Source organism: Synchiropus splendidus, chromosome 1, assembly GCF_027744825.2.
Source record: "Synchiropus splendidus isolate RoL2022-P1 chromosome 1, RoL_Sspl_1.0, whole genome shotgun sequence".
In the NCBI taxonomy this organism is placed as follows: Eukaryota; Metazoa; Chordata; class Actinopteri; order Syngnathiformes; family Callionymidae; genus Synchiropus; species Synchiropus splendidus.
Window position 1 is genome coordinate 5,542,408 of NC_071334.1, and position 17,529 is coordinate 5,559,936.

Below are 17,529 nucleotides of genomic sequence, written 5' to 3' on the forward strand. Positions count from 1 at the left end.
AAGACTTAACTTAACCGAGGCACCATGTTTTCATAACGGACTGGCTCTTTTCCATGACTCCCTAGACTCTCACCTGCAAACTCAACATCTCAGGAGGGTTTCTCCTGTCCATGCGGAGTCGGGACGGTGGGACCAGCTGCTGGTCTCGCTGGGCTCAGCTGGTCCACAGCATGACCTGTAAACGTCAGCAGCTGTGTTTCCACTCAGCAGCCCAGTCGCTGGTGAATGGAAGCGGTGAGTGTGTTTCTTTCTGCTGGGTGGGAGTGAATAAACAGCCTCCGGTGAACAACCTCGGAAGTCCTCCGTACAGAAGAAGGGTGGGGCGAGGGTGAGCCCTGGTGTGTGTGTGCGCGAGCTGGCCGCAGATCATGGCCATGCTCTATCAGCTTGGAAAATCACTTCCCTCTGCTTTCATAAAAGAGCCATCTGTGGTCAGATGGCTCTGAGCGCCGACGCCCCCCCAGCAGCCAGCTTTGACAGACACGTTCCACTGCAAACAGTGATTTTCCCGCAGAAAACACAGCGAGAGTGATGGCCCTGACTTCCTGACTCATGATCTCACAGTCAGGTCCAGGTGATGCTGCAGCAGACCACTTGCTCTGGCTGGTCTGAATCCAGCCATCAGCACCTGTGTGGAGCTCAGATTCTCTCACTTGAGAACCTGTTTGATTGGAACTTTTAGGCGGGAAGCTGTAACTTACAGTGACAAAGGTCCGAACTTAAGTGATCCTGCGCGAACATGGATTCTGAGCCACGTTGCCGTCGCCTTGTCCTGGAGGCTCCAACTCTGGCTTCCCCCATCATGTGCTCAGACTCAGTCACCTGCCGGCTCTCGACACCAGCACAGCTTGTATAACTACAACTATTTTTCAGGTCCAGTTCATCCAGGTCGAGCAGTACGATTCACAAGTGCCTCTCATATTCTCTTTTGCCTTTGATCTATGTGTTATATAGTGGTAGTCGATGAGGCTTCATGAAACATCGTTGCAGGGCTGATGAAACAGTGTCCTCATTTTCAGAGGCCACTAGATGGCGCTCTTGGTTTAGAAATGATGTGAGGTTTAAATGAATTAGTTGTTTCACAAAATGATGTTTCATGAAACGGTGTCCTGATTTCCGGAGGCCACCAGATGGCGCTGCCTGCTGTAAAATGTTTGGACTTGAATTCAATGAAACCTCACATCATTTTTAAACCAAGAGCGCCATCTAGTGGCCTCTGAAAATGAGGACACTGCTCCTGCAATACTGTTTCGTGATGCCTCATCTGCCCATCACGAGTTGTAACTGTTTTCGGGGGTCATATGAGGACACGACTCATGTGTCTTTCACCAACTACTTTTGAGTCACCCAGTCGACACGTTTATAAACATGGCCCGCATCGTCTTGCAGTGATAAAACAACATTGCGCCGGGGTCAGTGAGAACATCAGTCTACATCAGTCCAGCTTTTCCACTAAGAAACCAGTTTATTAATGTACAAACTAGTCTCCACTTTCATTATATTTCCTTCTGATCATGTAGCTTGGTGTGTATATATTATCATGTATATTCTCGTCCTGGCACTGGAGATGTTTCCTCTGTGACAATCCCGATCCGAATGCTGCTCTTTGCCTTCTCTGATGCCACATTTGGTCCCGGCTGCTGTTTCTCCTGCCTGACCTGAATGCACCGTTCAAGCCTGCGGGCCGACTTGCTCCAAACAGTACATTTATTCCGATAAACCTTTTGACTTCACTGGGCTCGTTTTGGGGCAACACCCAGCTATTTCCTGCCATCTCCTCTTATCGTGCTCAGGCGAATAAAAGCAGTGAAAAATGAGGGTGCAACAAACAATGCGCCGGTTGTTTACGTGAGATTATGACAGAGAGTGGGTGTTATCATGTGAAGGCCTCTTATTTTTAATGTGATTTTTTTTTAACTGGCTGCTGAGTCACGTCAGTAACTGCTGCTGTCAGAGACAATGCCTGGATGCCACCTACTGCCTCTTTTGTTTCTGGCTGTTTAACTTAGTCCCTGTGTTTCCACAGCCAGTCAGTCACACTTGACTATTCCACTGTTGCTGCATGTGTTATGGCTATTCTGACGTGAACGTCAGCGCCGAGTGATCGACCAAATGGTGTTTCTATGAGAAGAGTGAGTAATGTGTGTTCCTGCGCCAGATAGCAAGTCAAAAATACTCTTCATCTCAGCTGCTTTTACACACCTTGCAATGCTTTAGTGACACGTGATTTGAGGTGATTTGAGGTCTGTTGTATCGCGTCACATGAGGCAGCAGCTTCATAGCTTTCATTCCCGCTGGGATGAGCCCAGGCAACTCATGACCCTGACGCTGCTGTAGGTAACGTCACGCCTGAAGATCTGCTCCTCCACTGACAACAACAATGGTCGGATGTTCAAGCAAGACTTGGGTGAAAACTGTTCCTTTAAATCTGGTCGGAGTAGTCCAACACAAACCATTCAAAACTATAAACAGACAACTGAAGTGCGTTTCCTCGCTCGGCTTTCCACAGGTACTGACCACTGCAGACCAGGGACAAGCGGAGCGACAGTCATCACACGGTTAACTCCGTTACAGTCTTGAGTTAGTTGACTCAGATCGACGGTGAACAAAAGTTTAAAAGTCCTAAATCACGTGAATTCAGACGCGTCTGGGCTTCGTTGGAGCGCGCGCGCGCGCACACACGCGCCTCTTTTCTCCTGCATGCAACCACGTGTAGGGTTTCAAGTCCCGACCGTTATTGACGCGGGTCCGAGCCGATGGCGGCTCAGGGCGTCTTCGCTCGGGGCCAATCACAGGCGGCGGTGGGCGGGGCCTGTCTCGGTAGGCGTGTCCTCCAGCCACTTCAGCCGGGATAAGTGCAACTTCTCCAAAGTTGAGGAAAGTTCGCGCTCGGCAGGCAGAGCTCCACGAAGCTCTGCTCTCCTCCTCAACCCCCGCGGAGTCGCTGCCGTCTTTCCTTCCCACCATGCGCCTCCGCCGCCTCGCGCATCTGCTGCTGTGCCTCGCCTGGATGGCGCTCAGTGGTGAGTTCTGACTCTTTGAATCAGGGCAGGCAACGCTGAGATGCCTCGCACCGTGATCCGAGAGACCTCTGCCCACGAGTGGGTGCGGGGTGGCCCCCTCTCTGACGCTCTTCTCTCCACAGTCCAGTCGGAGATGGAGGCGGATGAGGTGGTTCCCCGGCTGCTGGAGGCGCACCTGTCCTCCCGCCGCCCCGCGCGCAGGCTGCGCTCCGTGGACGCCCCCGGGGCCGCCAACTCTGACCCCGACCACATACTTCTGTCGCTGCCCGCTTTTGGAACGGAGCTCCGCTTAAACCTGACACGGGACGCCGCGTTTCTGTCCAGGGACTTGGTGGTGGAAGAGAGGCGCGGGGATGGGAGCGCGGTGACGGCGCCCGTCTCCGCGCAGCGCCGCTGCTTCTACTCGGGCTCGATCCTCAACCACCGCGACTCTCTGGTGTCGGTGAGCACCTGCGGCGGCCTGGTAAATACCTCTCCATCACTCCTGCGCCTTGTTCACGCACCAAAGTTTGGGAGGTTTGGCTGCGATGTTGCGGTCGTCCAAAACCAATTTCTCCAACATGTTCATTCAAAAAAAAAAAAAAAAATTTAAACAAACTTTTATGAACTTCTTCATTATAAACAATGACGCTAACCTTTTATATCAAAGTCAAGTAGCACACATATAAACATCAAGAGTTTTCCATGCCTCCCCCGAACACTCACATCTCCTGTCTGTTGCACACACAGAGTTTCTTCATCATAAATAGCAGCACTCGGGTCTCCAGCAGGCAAGTTATGAGCTGTGATATAGTGTGTCAAGTGGGGCTGCAGCAACAAACTGACTGTCAATGAATGAATTTCCCAACATTGCAGAGATTTGGTGGTCACATCTGGAACTCTCCTCTGCGGAGATGCGCTTCTTTAGAAAACAAACGCTTGAATAAATGAAATAAAACTTTCATATCCCCCTTCTTTCCCATTTTAAAATAGTAGTTCCAACAGCCGAGGTCCCCTACATGAAAAACATACATCTATTTTCTATTTAAAACAAGCTAAGCTAAGAGGTAAAGTGTACGTTCATCCACCTGGTTGCTCTTTTCCACTCTTCATTTTAACAGCTGAGTGACGCTCATGGAGCAACCTGTTCATGCATGTGAGCCTTTTTCAGTTGCTGAGTAAAGGGGTGGAAACAGAGGCTATTTATTTATTTATTTTTCTCAGACTCATCCATTTGTCTAAAAAAACCTATGGTGCTATTTTTGCAGGTCTTGTGCGACACTATATTTTCTGAGCATATTTAAGAAAATGTTCGACGTTATCAGAAATGTATGACCCTGATTCACCTGTTCATGTCAATAATGACACATTTGAATCACTCATGTGGTGCTATTCAGCTCTCATGCACTGCACTTTACATTTTTCTACTTTTGCTGACGCGGCAATAATTTTCCTTTTCATATGAGCACCCATAAAATCCTCTAAATCACAGAGGGATGTGTCCCCCTCTCAGGTCGTCTGTAGCTTCCCTCATTTTATCGCCTACCAGGGCTGTGTATCGGCAGGTGTCTTGCGATACCATACATATCCCGATACTGCAGTGGTGATACTGTAAGTTCAGCAATATGTTTTGAATTATTTTAAGGAAATGACACGATGCAGTACACTATTCTGTGCACACATCTGAGTTTGTTGTTGCCCTGCAGTTTCACAGTGCACTACACGCCTGGGTGATAAAAGTGCGACCACTTGTCCAAACCTTGTCATAAAGTTAGAATCAATGATTGGGCTGATGAATTTTCTTTTTTTTTTATCTATGTGAGGGATAAAATACTGCTGTAGAGATGCAAAAGATGGGAAATCTCCCTGGCGCTTCCGCAGTATCTGAGCAGTATCTGACCCTGTGCGCTGGGAAAATCCTGACGTAGGAATAACGGCGCTTCTTTACGTTGGTATCGCTGTTCACCAATCTATCCACCAGGGGGAGCAGCCCAGAGTCATAAGTTTATGACAGCAACAAACTCCAAAACCAACATGGCGACTGTGGAAGAGTATTGATCATGTAGCTCTCGCACTAAAGAGGAAACAGAGGCAGCGTTGTAGGATGCGGTGGTCGGTGAGGCTGTTAAATATATCGCCACTGGAGGACGGAGAGTTTCCGCCATTGTTATGTCTTCTCCGTGTCTCAGTAGAGCTACGTATCGGGTAGTAACAGAAACACTGCCCCCCATGGTTTCCAGTGGTACTGCTCCGTTTGGTTTGTATCCATAAGCTCTGTAGAAACGTACATAAATACGGACAAAGTAAATGCAGAGCACATGACATTGTACTGCATTTGAAAACTGGCATTGGACTTGCGTCCAATCCGACTTACGACCGGTTGGTCTGAACCGATACCGATCATCTCTCCTGTATCGGGATACGTATCGTATTGCAAGATACCTGCCGATACTCAGCCCTACTGAGCTGTTTTCTTTCTTTTTAACAGCTGCCTGAGTGGAGGCTGTATGTTATCAGGAGTGTGGAGGAAAAAAAAACTTTGTTGCTTCAATAGCTAGGCTCCATTTATCTCACATGTGGTTTCACTGTTCCTGCCAAGATTGCTGGTTGTGGGTGAGCTGTCCTGCCCTGCCCGCTGGTTTCAGTCAGAGCTCCTTTGACTCTCTATTAGCTTTGACTCGAGTCACCATTCATGTTTGGTTTCTTCCAAGTTAGCACTGGTCTCGATATTGTGAAAATGCTTTGTCGTCAAAAGCATGTCTGCTACCAGAAGACCTGTCGGTACCTGGTAGATCGATGTGTTTCTGAAGGTGTGGAACCCTAAACTTGTGTTTTCTGTCAGGTGGAAGTGTCGACAAGTAGTTCTTGGAGTCACAGATATCCTCACTGGGATAGCATCCACTTTAGCAGCACATAGAGCAGCCATTTTTGTTGACTGGAATTCTTAGCTTAGCCTAGCTTAACCCTGATCCGGGCGCCAAACAAGCTCAGTGTGTGAGTCGTCCTGGTCCCAGCAGAGACTCGTGAGGAGGGACTCTTGTTCAGAGGAAAAGCATGCGCACCTCCAGGTCAATTGACGGGTGACCTGCTGCTCACACCTCCGTTTCATTAGCCCACACGTGTCCAACGTAAGGCCCTGGGGCCTGCTCCGGCCCGTCAAGTCATTTAAGGAGGCCGGCAGTGACTGTCTGTAGTTGCTTTATCATAACAACAGTCACAGTCTGCTCACTCATCCTGGAGAACATCTGTTGAATGACGAGTCACAGAGCAAGACTTGGGTTGCCTGGTCTTTCCCCCGCTAATGTTGAAAACACACTTGGACCGAGGAGCTGTGGAGTGTGAGAGCGCCGTCTGCATTTGCCAGAGGAAGGAGACCTCTCATGAAGTGAGAGTGATGCTGTGATTGGCTGAGAGCCAGACGGACTTGTCACCCCTGACTGACATTTTGGTGACTTGACTTGACCCCCTGCTGGCCCCTACAGCTGCTGCAGGCAATTATACTTGCGGGAAAAGGAGCACACGACTTGGCACCGGGGTCACCTGAAATGCTCGGTGACACCCACACACGCTTACAAAAACACTTTGGGACTTTGTGAGGTTTCTCATTGCCATAACCCTTTCCCCAGCCTCCCCACCTAAACCTAAACATCCTAATGACCCAGTCATTTTGATGTCTTCCTCCTCATATTAAAGCTTGGACTTGTGGGGTCCAGCCATAAGGTCCTCACAAGGAGGTGTTTAGTCAAGAATGGAGGAACAACCAGAGACAAAAAAAGCCAACCAATGTGTCTTCATGCTCACTCAGCTCCCCACCACCACATGAAACTGATGTTCTCCCATTCACTCACAGTCAGTGGCTCAACTGCGAGGACACCAGTGCTAAGGTCATTTTTTCAGCCTGGCAGCGGGAAATAATGTCGATATCTTGACCCACAATCTGTCAGGAAACTGCCAAACCTGAAAAACTGCGGCAGAGCCAAGGAAATGGGTGGATGGAGTGAAGCTTTTAGCCGTCTGTAACTGAGACAAATGTTGTCTTCTGTTGAGACCTTTGTTTCCTATTAAAGAAGTGTGAGCTCGGATGTTGAAACAGGGTTGAAACATTCCCCTCCAGACACGCCATGTCAATGACTGACTTTACAACTTGCTTTGTAAAAAACACGCTGGAAACATCTAAAATCTGACGCTGCTGCAGCCACAGAAACACTTTCAGATGCAGGAGTCTCCTGGGCATCTGTTTGACTCAGTTGACCCTGATACATGTCATAAAATACATATTTTTATAATGATTGTTTTGTCTACAAGCTAAATGTTTGTTTTATGCAAGATAAACAACAGTTGTATCAGCTGTGTGTCTCATTGAAACATTCATTCAAACCAAATTGATATGAATGTGTGATTCTGGATTAAATAAATAGAACCATGTGAAGTTTGATCCCAGTTAAGCTATTTTGCTCGCGCTCGCCAAGCGCTGTGTGCTGGGGACCGGTTACATTCGTAACCGATTTTTGGTAAAACAAATATGGCGAAGCTACGGCTGCAAAAGTGTTGAAAAATTGCAAATTTGGATTATATTATGGGCAAAAACACTGACCTCAACATTGAAACTAGAGTGGTGACACGACGAGTCGGGCACCATACAGGCACTAATGATGGGACATTTAGGGCGTCCTACGGAGAAGAACTGGGCGTCCATTTTTCCATGTTTTGCAGTCCTCAGGATACTTCAGTCCATGTGAGCGTTGTCTGCAAAACTAGTAAAAAAAAAAAAAAATTACGGCAAAGACGACCAAACTCAGCTCATTCTTTCTGTTAGGGTTTTATATATATATATATATATATATATATATATATATATATATATATATATATATATATATATATATATATATATATATATATATATGACTTGAAAGTATTTGTATAAGAATTTCAAGTCCATTCAGAGTAGTGGAAACCCTGGTCATTGTGTAGTGAAAAACCTCCCTGAGCCAAAGCAAACAGATGCTTTTGTTTGCTTTGGTTCAGGGATGATTCCTCCATGTTTGTTGTTGTTGTTCTCATCCTAGCTGCCAGGTGTCTTGTGCATCAGTGGGATCAGTGGAGCAGGAACTCCTGCACTGACAAAGGTTCCCTGTTGTCTTCGGAGCAAACTGTTCCATATACTGTGCGTTTTATTTGACTGTCTAAAGGGGCGGCTTGTGCTTGGCCGAGGCTCAGGTCACACTCACTCTAGACACCCCAAACACCTGGGCGGTGTGTTTCCAACAATTGCATCAGTGGAGCAGCTCAAATAGGATTAACCAGGACAACGTGGTTCGTCTTAATTCCCTGCGCACAGCTCTTGTTTCCCAGCACAGCAGGAATGTTTGAACGTAGCTCCACTGCTTCATTTCAGCATCTTGTCTTGAATCAAGGGGGTTTTCTCTTGGCTTCATTTCAATGGTCAGCCTAAGGTTTCCTTGCCTCATGTCCAATAAGGCCGTTAAAATACAGCGAAAAGCGTCATGTTCATGTCCACCCCATGATGCGTTTCATGTCATCTGTTTTTTTTTTTTACGATGTTTCCGCTTCCTCTTGTGCATATCTGACAGCACTACACATGAAAAATAGTTGTGGGTGGGTCGTGCTGAGGATTTTCTGAAACTGTGGAGGCGCCTAACTGAACACAGCCGATCAAGATGTGATAGAGAAATAGAGACAGAAACGTTTTGCTGAATTTTACTGAATTGGTGTCAGTGAAAACGCCAGTTTATAATCACGAGAAGTGAATTTGTCGACAATCCAAGTCGTCTTCACGGAGTCTGTCCCTTCGTATGTCCGGTGGATTCCGGTCGGACGTATGAATGACTTCAGTCATTATGTTGTTTCTTTTGGGATTCTTCTGTGAAAACATGCTGAAAACCGTCATGTTCGTGTCCACCTCCATGATGTGTTAAGTGTTTAGCTTAGTTTGTTTCGATGCTTCCTCTTTGTTTTAATACGTTTGATCAGAATCCATCTTTAAAAAGAGACCACTGTTCCGAAGGTGTGGCGCCTCTGCCATGCTACGCTAGTTAATATGTTGAAACCCTGGATTGGTGGGCAGAGTTTCATGACTAGTGCCTGGTTTTTCATCCATATTCCGTCCGTTTCAACTCTGTCGCCGAGCCAATCACTAGAGTGAAACACGTGACTATGAGGTGCTTCGTCATTGGCTCAGGGTGAAGCCATGAGCATTGTGGGAACTCAGAAAGTAGTGGCTTGCAGCGCCGCTTGAGAGTATAAAGTCACGAAGGAAAGCTGCAGATGTGATGCAAATCCAGTTGGTTTGTAAATGAAATGTGAATGAAAATGAAAATGAAATCACAGGGGTGAATCAAAATTGATTGTGCAAGCCTTGTTTCCGCTTCGTTTTAATGACATGAATAATGTGACATTTCCACTTTAAAACGGAAAAAAAATTCTGTTTCCATGTAGTGGAAACCTAGCGTCATGTATCCTGATACAGGAGTGACAATACAATGTTTATTGCTGCAAGTACAGCGATATATTGTTATGTTTGAGTGCTATTTTTTTATTTAAAAAAAATATAAAAGAAAGTCCAAGTTACAGTAGACCTTCAGTGTGGGTACACAGTCCCACTGAGTGACGGACAGCTGCCTTAAGCTACAAAATAACTGCCAGCTGTGTGTATCATGGTCCTGTGGTGTTCTTTACTGTATCACAATTGCAGCAGCCTACCTGCTTTATATAGCTATATATCTATACAGTATCTATCTATCTATCTATCTATCTATCTATCTATCTATCTATCTATCTATCTATCTATCTATCTATCTATCTATCTATCTATCTATCTATCTATCTATCTATCTATCTATCATCCATCTATCCATCTATCCATCTATCTATCTATCGATCATCCATCTATCTATCTATCTATCTATCTATCTATCTATCTATCTATCTATCTATCTATCTATCTATCTATCATCCATCTAGCCATCTATTTATCTATCTATCTATCTATCTATCTGTCTGTCTGTCTGTCTGTCTGTCTGTCTATCTATCTATCTAGCCATCTATCTATCTATCTATCTATCTGTCTGTCTGTCTGTCTGTCTGTCTGTCTGTCTGTCTATCTATCTATCTATCTATCTGTCTATCTAGCCATCTATCTGTCTATCTATCTATCTATCTATCTATCTATCTATCTATCTATCTATCTATCTATCTATCTATCTGTCTATCTAGCCATCTATCTGTCTATCTATCTATCTATCTATCTATCTATCTATCTATCTATCTATCTATCTATCTATCTATCTTGCCATCTATCTGTCTATCTATCTATCTATCTATCTATCTATCTATCTATCTATCTATCTCTCTCTCTCTATATATATATATATGTATACATACATACATATATATACATATATATACATATATATATATATATATCACATCCAACGGCCAGTATCGGTTCCAACCAACCTGTCGTAAGTCAGATTGGACGTAAGTCAAATGCCATTCAAAATAGCCGACGCGAGGGTTATAGGTGCTACTGTAGTGGTAGATGGCTGTGTGAGAGTGAGATGCTGGGATACTGTGCTGCCGTAACTGTTGTACATGTTGCCGGACTTTGAATAAAAAAAAAAAAGGCAGGTTGTGAGTCGGATGTTACGTGTCTATATACACATATGTATGTACATCTATGTGACTCCAGCGTGGCTCCTCTTACAATGACTGCAACAAGACTCAGCGACCTGCTGAAGTCGTAGCGTGTAGCTTGGATGATGCGACAACTCGTAGAGTTGGCGAGAGTTTGTTGTCGGACACGTTTGCTGCTGACTAGTGGGTGGACGCCTTCATGCGACTGAAAAACACAAGCCTATCCATGTATGAATTGGTGAAACATCCACGGAACACACTCCCTGAGCTGATAGCTACCAGCGAGCTGCGTGTAGCGTGTACATTTACCCTGTTCAGAGTGAGGTTTATACATGTATATACAGTATATATGAGCCCAGCTGGTTCCTTTTATGGTCACGTCACTGTACGAGAGCAGCCGCCGGAGCAAATTCACTGGGGACTCGTCGGTGAATTTATACGTGCGTATGTTGAAAGGACTCTGGCTCCGCTGGAGCGCACCAATGATTGAACACCAATGAAATCAGCCAGGTCAGCAACGGTGTCATTTGGACAATTTTCCTGTGTGTTGGAGACTTGCGTCTTCAACCTGCTGGCAGGGATCCTCCAGAATCCTCCTCAACAAATGGCTCCACAAGGACTGGAGGGCGTCCCGTGTTTCCACCACGTTTGCACGCGCTCTCTGCGCCTCAGCCCTTATGACAAGCTCTTGACGCTGTCTGTCCACATCTGGTCGGAGTACCGAGCGAGTACCGCTTGGTCACATGACTAACCCTGGGAGAGCAGCCAGCGTGTGTCTCAGGCGTTCGTTCTCACCAGGATCTCATCACTCCAGCTGAGAAAAAGCCTCTAAAAATAATTGTGTCATGAAAGATAACAGATGCAAGGAGTGATGTCAGAGTGTTCTGGAGGGATGGAAACACAATGTTCTTGGTGAGGGCAGGGAGAGTTCAGTTCACCTTGGATCCCCCGGATTCTGACACAAGACCTCAGTGGTGCGTCCGACATAAACATGGCGCATGACGTCTGAGCCGTAATGGAGCAAAACTATGGACAAAATGCTACAACTATTATGGAAAATATGGAAAAGATTTTTTTTTTCATTTGATAAAATTAAATGGATTTCTGAGATTATTTTAAGAAGCATATTAAAGGAGGACATGCAGGAAGACCAGATTATTTTTTCATGGAAAAACAATGATAATAAATAATTTAATAAAATAAAATAAAACAAATAAATGAAATAAAAATCTGAGGCAATGCTATGAATCTCACCAATGTATTCAACATATTCATAATGTAGCATTTCCCACATAATACTACTACTACTACTACTACTACTACTACTACTAATAGTAATAAAATAAAAATAAATAAATAAATAAAATAAAAATCTGAGGCGATGCTATGAATCTGACCAATGTATTCAACATATTCATAATGTAGCATTTCCCACATAATACTACTACTACTACTACTACTACTAATAGTAATAATAATAATAAAAAAATAAAAATAAATAAATAAATGAAATAAAAATATGAGGTTATGCCATGAATCTGACCAATGTATTCAACATATTCATAATGTAGCATTTCCCACATAATAATAGTAGTAGTAGTAATAATAATAATAATAATAATAATAATAATGCGTTATTGATGTTATATATTATTTATATAGCATTTTCTAGAATGTTTTCACGTCTAGGCAGTGAGTGAGAACTGAGGAAATGTTAGGAGAATATTACAATATTCCTGTAAAAGTGAGTTTTTATAAGGGGTTTAAAGGCAGGTCTGTCCTGTGGCAGGCGGTTCTAGAGTGGAGGAGCCTTGACAGAAAAAGCTCTCGATTTAAGTCTAGTCTTGCGCTGGAGAATTGGCCTCCAATACTTCGACAGGGACCCTGATGTTGGATTCTCTTTCAACGCCATGGTCCTTTCCAAGAGTGCCGTTTAGTGACTGCTTAATAAATCATGTTCTATTTGAAATGTTGGCGCCTCGCGTGAATGAGCGCGTCAGGATGTTCCTTTAATGACTGCTGTGCACGACGTAGCTCTGATTCGTGACTCTGCTTCACAGATGGGGCTGCTCCAGATGGGAGAGGAGACTCTGTTTATTTCACCGCTGCAGGAAGACAACCGTGTGCTGTCCTTCTCGGGCCTCAAACACAGACTTCTGCGACAGCGCCGCTCGCCCGCCGGTGGCTCACCCGCCGATGGCTCACCCGCCGACTCTGACTCGCACAAGTACTGTGGGACGCTAGATGGTGAGTTCAAGTGCGTGTGCTCGTTCGTCCGTGTCAGATATCGCTGAACCTCTTCAACAGTGTAGTGTCCTCTGGGACTGGGCGATAGACTGAAGTTTTACCGAAATGTACTACGATAACTGACGTCATTTTACATGTGTCGGTAAATCCTGTATTTTAAAAGCATTTTTCGTCTGTTTGGTGACCTGGTAGGCAGTGTGCAGTCCCCTTTAAGACGGGGTCAAGCGTGTGCGGTCATCAGAATAAGACGGGAACGTTCAAGATATTAACGTAAGAAAATCGTCAGTGATCAGCGTCTCTTTTGCGCTCTCCCTTCACGGCGGAGCGAAAACACTGCTTGCTGCTGATGGACAGCTGCAGCTTGACGGCTTTTGTTTACGTCTCTTGAAGGCATCACAAATACGTTCAGGAACATATTAACTGAGCTACTAATGAAAAAGACGTTCCACTGACACAGCAAATTTTATTTTCAGACCCAAATCAAACAATAACTTGAGCCGATGTACACCATGAACTCATATAAGGAACCAGGTCGATGATGCTAATTGAAGTTAGCCACGCAATGCCGCGCAAACGGAGTTTCCTCCTCTGAGGTTGGTAGACACCGGTTTAACACCATCAGTATGATCGAGCGTTGTCCTGGAGTGCTGTACTCCAGATAATGGTTTGGGTTAGTGATGGGCTGCTGAGGCTTCATTTTCCGAGCCCACTAGATGGCGCTCTCTGCTCTAAAATCTTGGGTGTTGACACAACTGTTTCAATAAACCCTCGCACCATTTTTAAACCAAGTGCGCCACCTACTGACTTCTGAAAACGAGGACACTGTTTCATGAAGCCCCATCAGCCAGTCACTAGTGTGAGTAGAGGTCTGTCTTCACGATCACTGAAACAATTTATCCCCAAACTTTTACGACAAGAAAACTGCACTTTGCAATTTGACTCCATAAATTTACTTGCTCTTGCACCTAGTTCATAAACAGTTTTGTGTGTATATGAAGAGCAAGAGCAGAGAGAAAGTTCAAAGTCCAACCTGAAGTGCAAGTCCAAACATTTTACAACAGACAGCGCCATCTGGTGTCCTCAGAAAATTAGGACACTGTTTCATGAAACCTCATCAACCCTTCAATATTGTACATGGTTTGGACACAGCTTGTTGCTTTGTGATGAAGTCACTATACAGCGATGAAGTCATTCTGCAGAATTCAGGAAACATGACCCATGAGTTTCAGGAGAATGTCATCGTAGATCAGGACGTAGCAGAGATTAGCAAGGCTGAAGTGAGAAGGACATTGAAGTGGATGAAGAGTGGAGCGGCAGTGGGCCAGTCCAACTGTCCAGGGCCGTGGAGAGTGTGAGAAAGAGGTGAAGAAGCAGGTGCAGGCAGGATGGAATCATTGGAGAAAAGTGTCAGGTGTGATGTGTGACAAAAGGCTGTCGGCAAGGATGAAAGGGAAAGTGTCCAAAAGGGTGGTGAGGACAGCAATGTTGTATGGTTTGGAGACAGTGGCACTGAGGAAAAGACAGGAGGCAGAGCTGGAGGTAGCAGAGATGAAGATGCTGAGCTTCTCTCTGGGAGTGAGCAGGATGATGATAGGATCAGAGGGACAGCACATGTGCTCAGGTGTTTAGGAGACCAAGTCAGAGAGGCTAGATGGAGATGGTTTGGACATGTACAGAGGAGAGAGAGAGCCAATACATTGGTAGATGAAGATGTTGAGGTTGGAACTGCCAGGCAGAAGGTGGAGAGGAAGGCCAAAGAGGAGATGGATGGAGGTGGTGAAGGAGGACATGAGGTTTGGAGGTTTGAGAGAAGAGGAAGCAGAGGACAGGGGGAGATGGAGGAGGATGATCCGCTGTGGCCACCACTGAAGGGAGAAGAGAGAAAGAGAAAGAAGTCAGACACTGATTAACTTTTTTGGGAAGCTTTTTCCGTGCACCTTTTCCAGGTGAACCACATGTGACATCATGACCACAAACATCCATGATGCAGGAGACTCTTAGTTGAGCTGTGCAGAGACATACTCTTGACTTTATCAGCAGTTTCCCCTGAAGAGGACAAGTTCACTCGCGCCCCTGTCCCTGAAAAACCTCAGAAACATGTTGGTAAATTGAAGGTTACATGGGAAACAGGGTTTGTTTGTTGGTGTGCTGCAGTAGCAATTTAAAACAGGAGATCATTTGGTCCAGCTGATGGAGCAGTTTGTCATACAGGTCAACACAGTCAACAACAACTAAAAAGGTCGGGAAACAGCACAAAGAACACGCAAATGTACACACCTGAATCAAACCACTCGCCGCGTTGAGTTGAATGATGAGTGCAGATCAGCGTTAAGTAGGTTTTTTTGACATGATTTATACGACCAGTGATGTGTTTGTGAAGTTAAATATGGTTCAGAAGCAGCCCTTTGAAATAAAAGGGTTTAAACAAACAAGGAATGCAGTGTCTACTAATATCACTTATGAAATTCTGGCAACCCACTCCACCATTCTCAGAGGTGCCACTTCAGCGGTGACACCCCGACTCTCTAACTCGCTGCCCGGTCGGCTGGTGACCGAACTGGAGTAATTCATCACAAGTGGAAATGATCGTTTTTTTGTTGTCCACGGTGTCAAGTATCAAGCAGGACCCGCTCCGAGTATTGTCATGGCAACGCTTCAGTGCAAAATCTCATTCAAAGTCTGTATACAGTGTTTGAGTTTTCAGTTCTTTTAAAGTAAAAATAGAATTTCATTACAACCAAACAAACCTTCTATTTTGTGCTTTTAAAAATTATTGTATTTATTATTGTTATTTTTTTAAAACAAAGGCTGGAATATATATAAAAAAAGTCACAATTATTCAATAACCTAACAATTTACTTTCATCGAAAAACATGCATAAAAATGTATTTTCAACTATGTATGCATTTTTTTTTTTAAATAGTATAGTTATTCAGTATTTGGCAGATTTTAAATCATACAAATTTTCATTTCGTCATTGATACGTCACATCACGTGACGGTCAGCTGATGCTTTTTCTGGAGACACTGGCTCTGGACATGGATAGAGTCTGGTGTGTGTGTTCACTTTGTGTGTGTGTGAAGTAAAACTTTGGTAATACTGTCGTCTAGAATTCAGAAGAGGTCAATGCTTGTAAAGTAGTGAAGGACTGGTGAAGCTTCATGAAACAGTGTCCTCACGTTCAGAGCTCCGAAGGTGCCGTGCTTGGTTATGAGGTTTCATTGAAACTTTAGAGCAGAGAGCGCCATCTAGTGGGCTCTGAAAGGGAAGACACTGTTTCATGAAGCCTCACCAGTCCAACACTGTGTGTTCGCCTCCAATAAAATGAAAGGAGTCCTCAGGAGGTCCTCTACCATCTATGTCTGTAAGGACGGGTAAGACAGTGGAGAAGGTCTTCGAGTGACTGGGGTTTCTGGTGTGGGGGTCTGACCAGCACAATGATCACTCGACCGATGCAGCTCTGGGAATTGACAGATTTGTGTGACTTTCATCGCATTACCTTTGACCCCGCTGTGGTTATTGAAGTCCGTATGTGCTCAAAACCTGCCTCAGAAAAAGACTTGAACATGGGGTTTCAAGTCCAGCGTGTGGATCTCCAAGATCTGTCCATCGCAGCGGCGTGAAGCCGTAAATGACAGGTCTCTGAGCAGGTCTATCGCCAGCCTTTCATCTTTATCCGACTGCAGTAGGTAGGAGGGGAGCGCAGATGTTTCCTCATTTAACGTGGATCTCCTCGCGCCCGGGTTCTTGTCACAACCTGCTGAGAGTCTCCCTGCTACCCGACGCCCCTCGCTCACATTAATAATGTGCATATTTTCCTTACCTCCGGCGTCTCTCGGCCAAGATTATAGATTTGTGTAGGTGAAGGAATTCGCCGCCTTTCCTTTTCCTTCTCAAGTGGCTGGTGTTTGTAGCGTAACTGGGAGAAAGCCAGCTCTGATCTGCTGCTGGGCAAAACCCAGAAGCGTGGTGAGACACACTTGACCTCAAAGGGCCCCTGACTTTCTATAGGGTGAAGAACTGCGAGTGGATTTATTTACGTTTGCACTGATGTTCTACATCACTGTCTGGTTCAGTGAAACAGCTCAGCCTTCTTCATGGATAAGCTGCTCTCAGCGAGTGCGGCTCTCAGTACTGTGGCGGTAAATCACTCCTTTTTACGGCCCGTGATGTTGATGTTAGCAGGGAGACAATGTCATTCTTCCACAAAGCTTCCCCTTCAGACTATCAAACGCCTCGCTCGCTGGAGCAGTCTGACCTTCGGAGTATAGCCCCGCCCCCCCCGGGGTGTTACATAACACCACTCCAGCAACAGACCACCAGCACTTATAACAACCTGTAGAAATAAATTCCTTCCATATGTTCATAACTGGGGCAATAACTGCAGCCTCCTCTTCAGGCGGCGCGGGGCTGTGGGAGCCAGTGGGAGAGGAAACCTCTTTTTATCATGTGGGGAGGGTGTTAACTCAAGTGTGTAAATACCAGCCATGTGTTTTAGCAATATTTTGCGTATCTTGCTCCATCACAACAGGGATCTTTTTTATACTTCCCTGGTCCACGCTTGGCTCCTCACAAGTTCAACGCCGACACGGCAGGAGTGGGAAGCGCGGCCGCGCATTTTCCA

The 17,529-nt window shown here is 45.3% G+C and overlaps 1 protein-coding gene across 2 annotated transcripts in view; it reads left to right on the plus strand.

Moving 5' to 3' along the window:
• The first annotated feature begins 2,882 nt into the window (after positions 1-2,882).
• adamts17 (ADAM metallopeptidase with thrombospondin type 1 motif, 17) overlaps positions 2,883-17,529 on the plus strand; it is a 91,369-nt gene continuing 76,722 nt past the window's right edge. For both annotated transcript variants that reach the window (XM_053879560.1, XM_053879568.1), the window contains exons 1-3: positions 2,883-3,023; positions 3,146-3,486; positions 12,719-12,905. In XM_053879560.1, the coding sequence (XP_053735535.1) occupies positions 2,966-3,023; positions 3,146-3,486; positions 12,719-12,905 (586 nt within the window). In that variant the 5' untranslated portion in view covers positions 2,883-2,965. The remainder of the gene's footprint in view (positions 3,024-3,145; positions 3,487-12,718; positions 12,906-17,529) is intronic.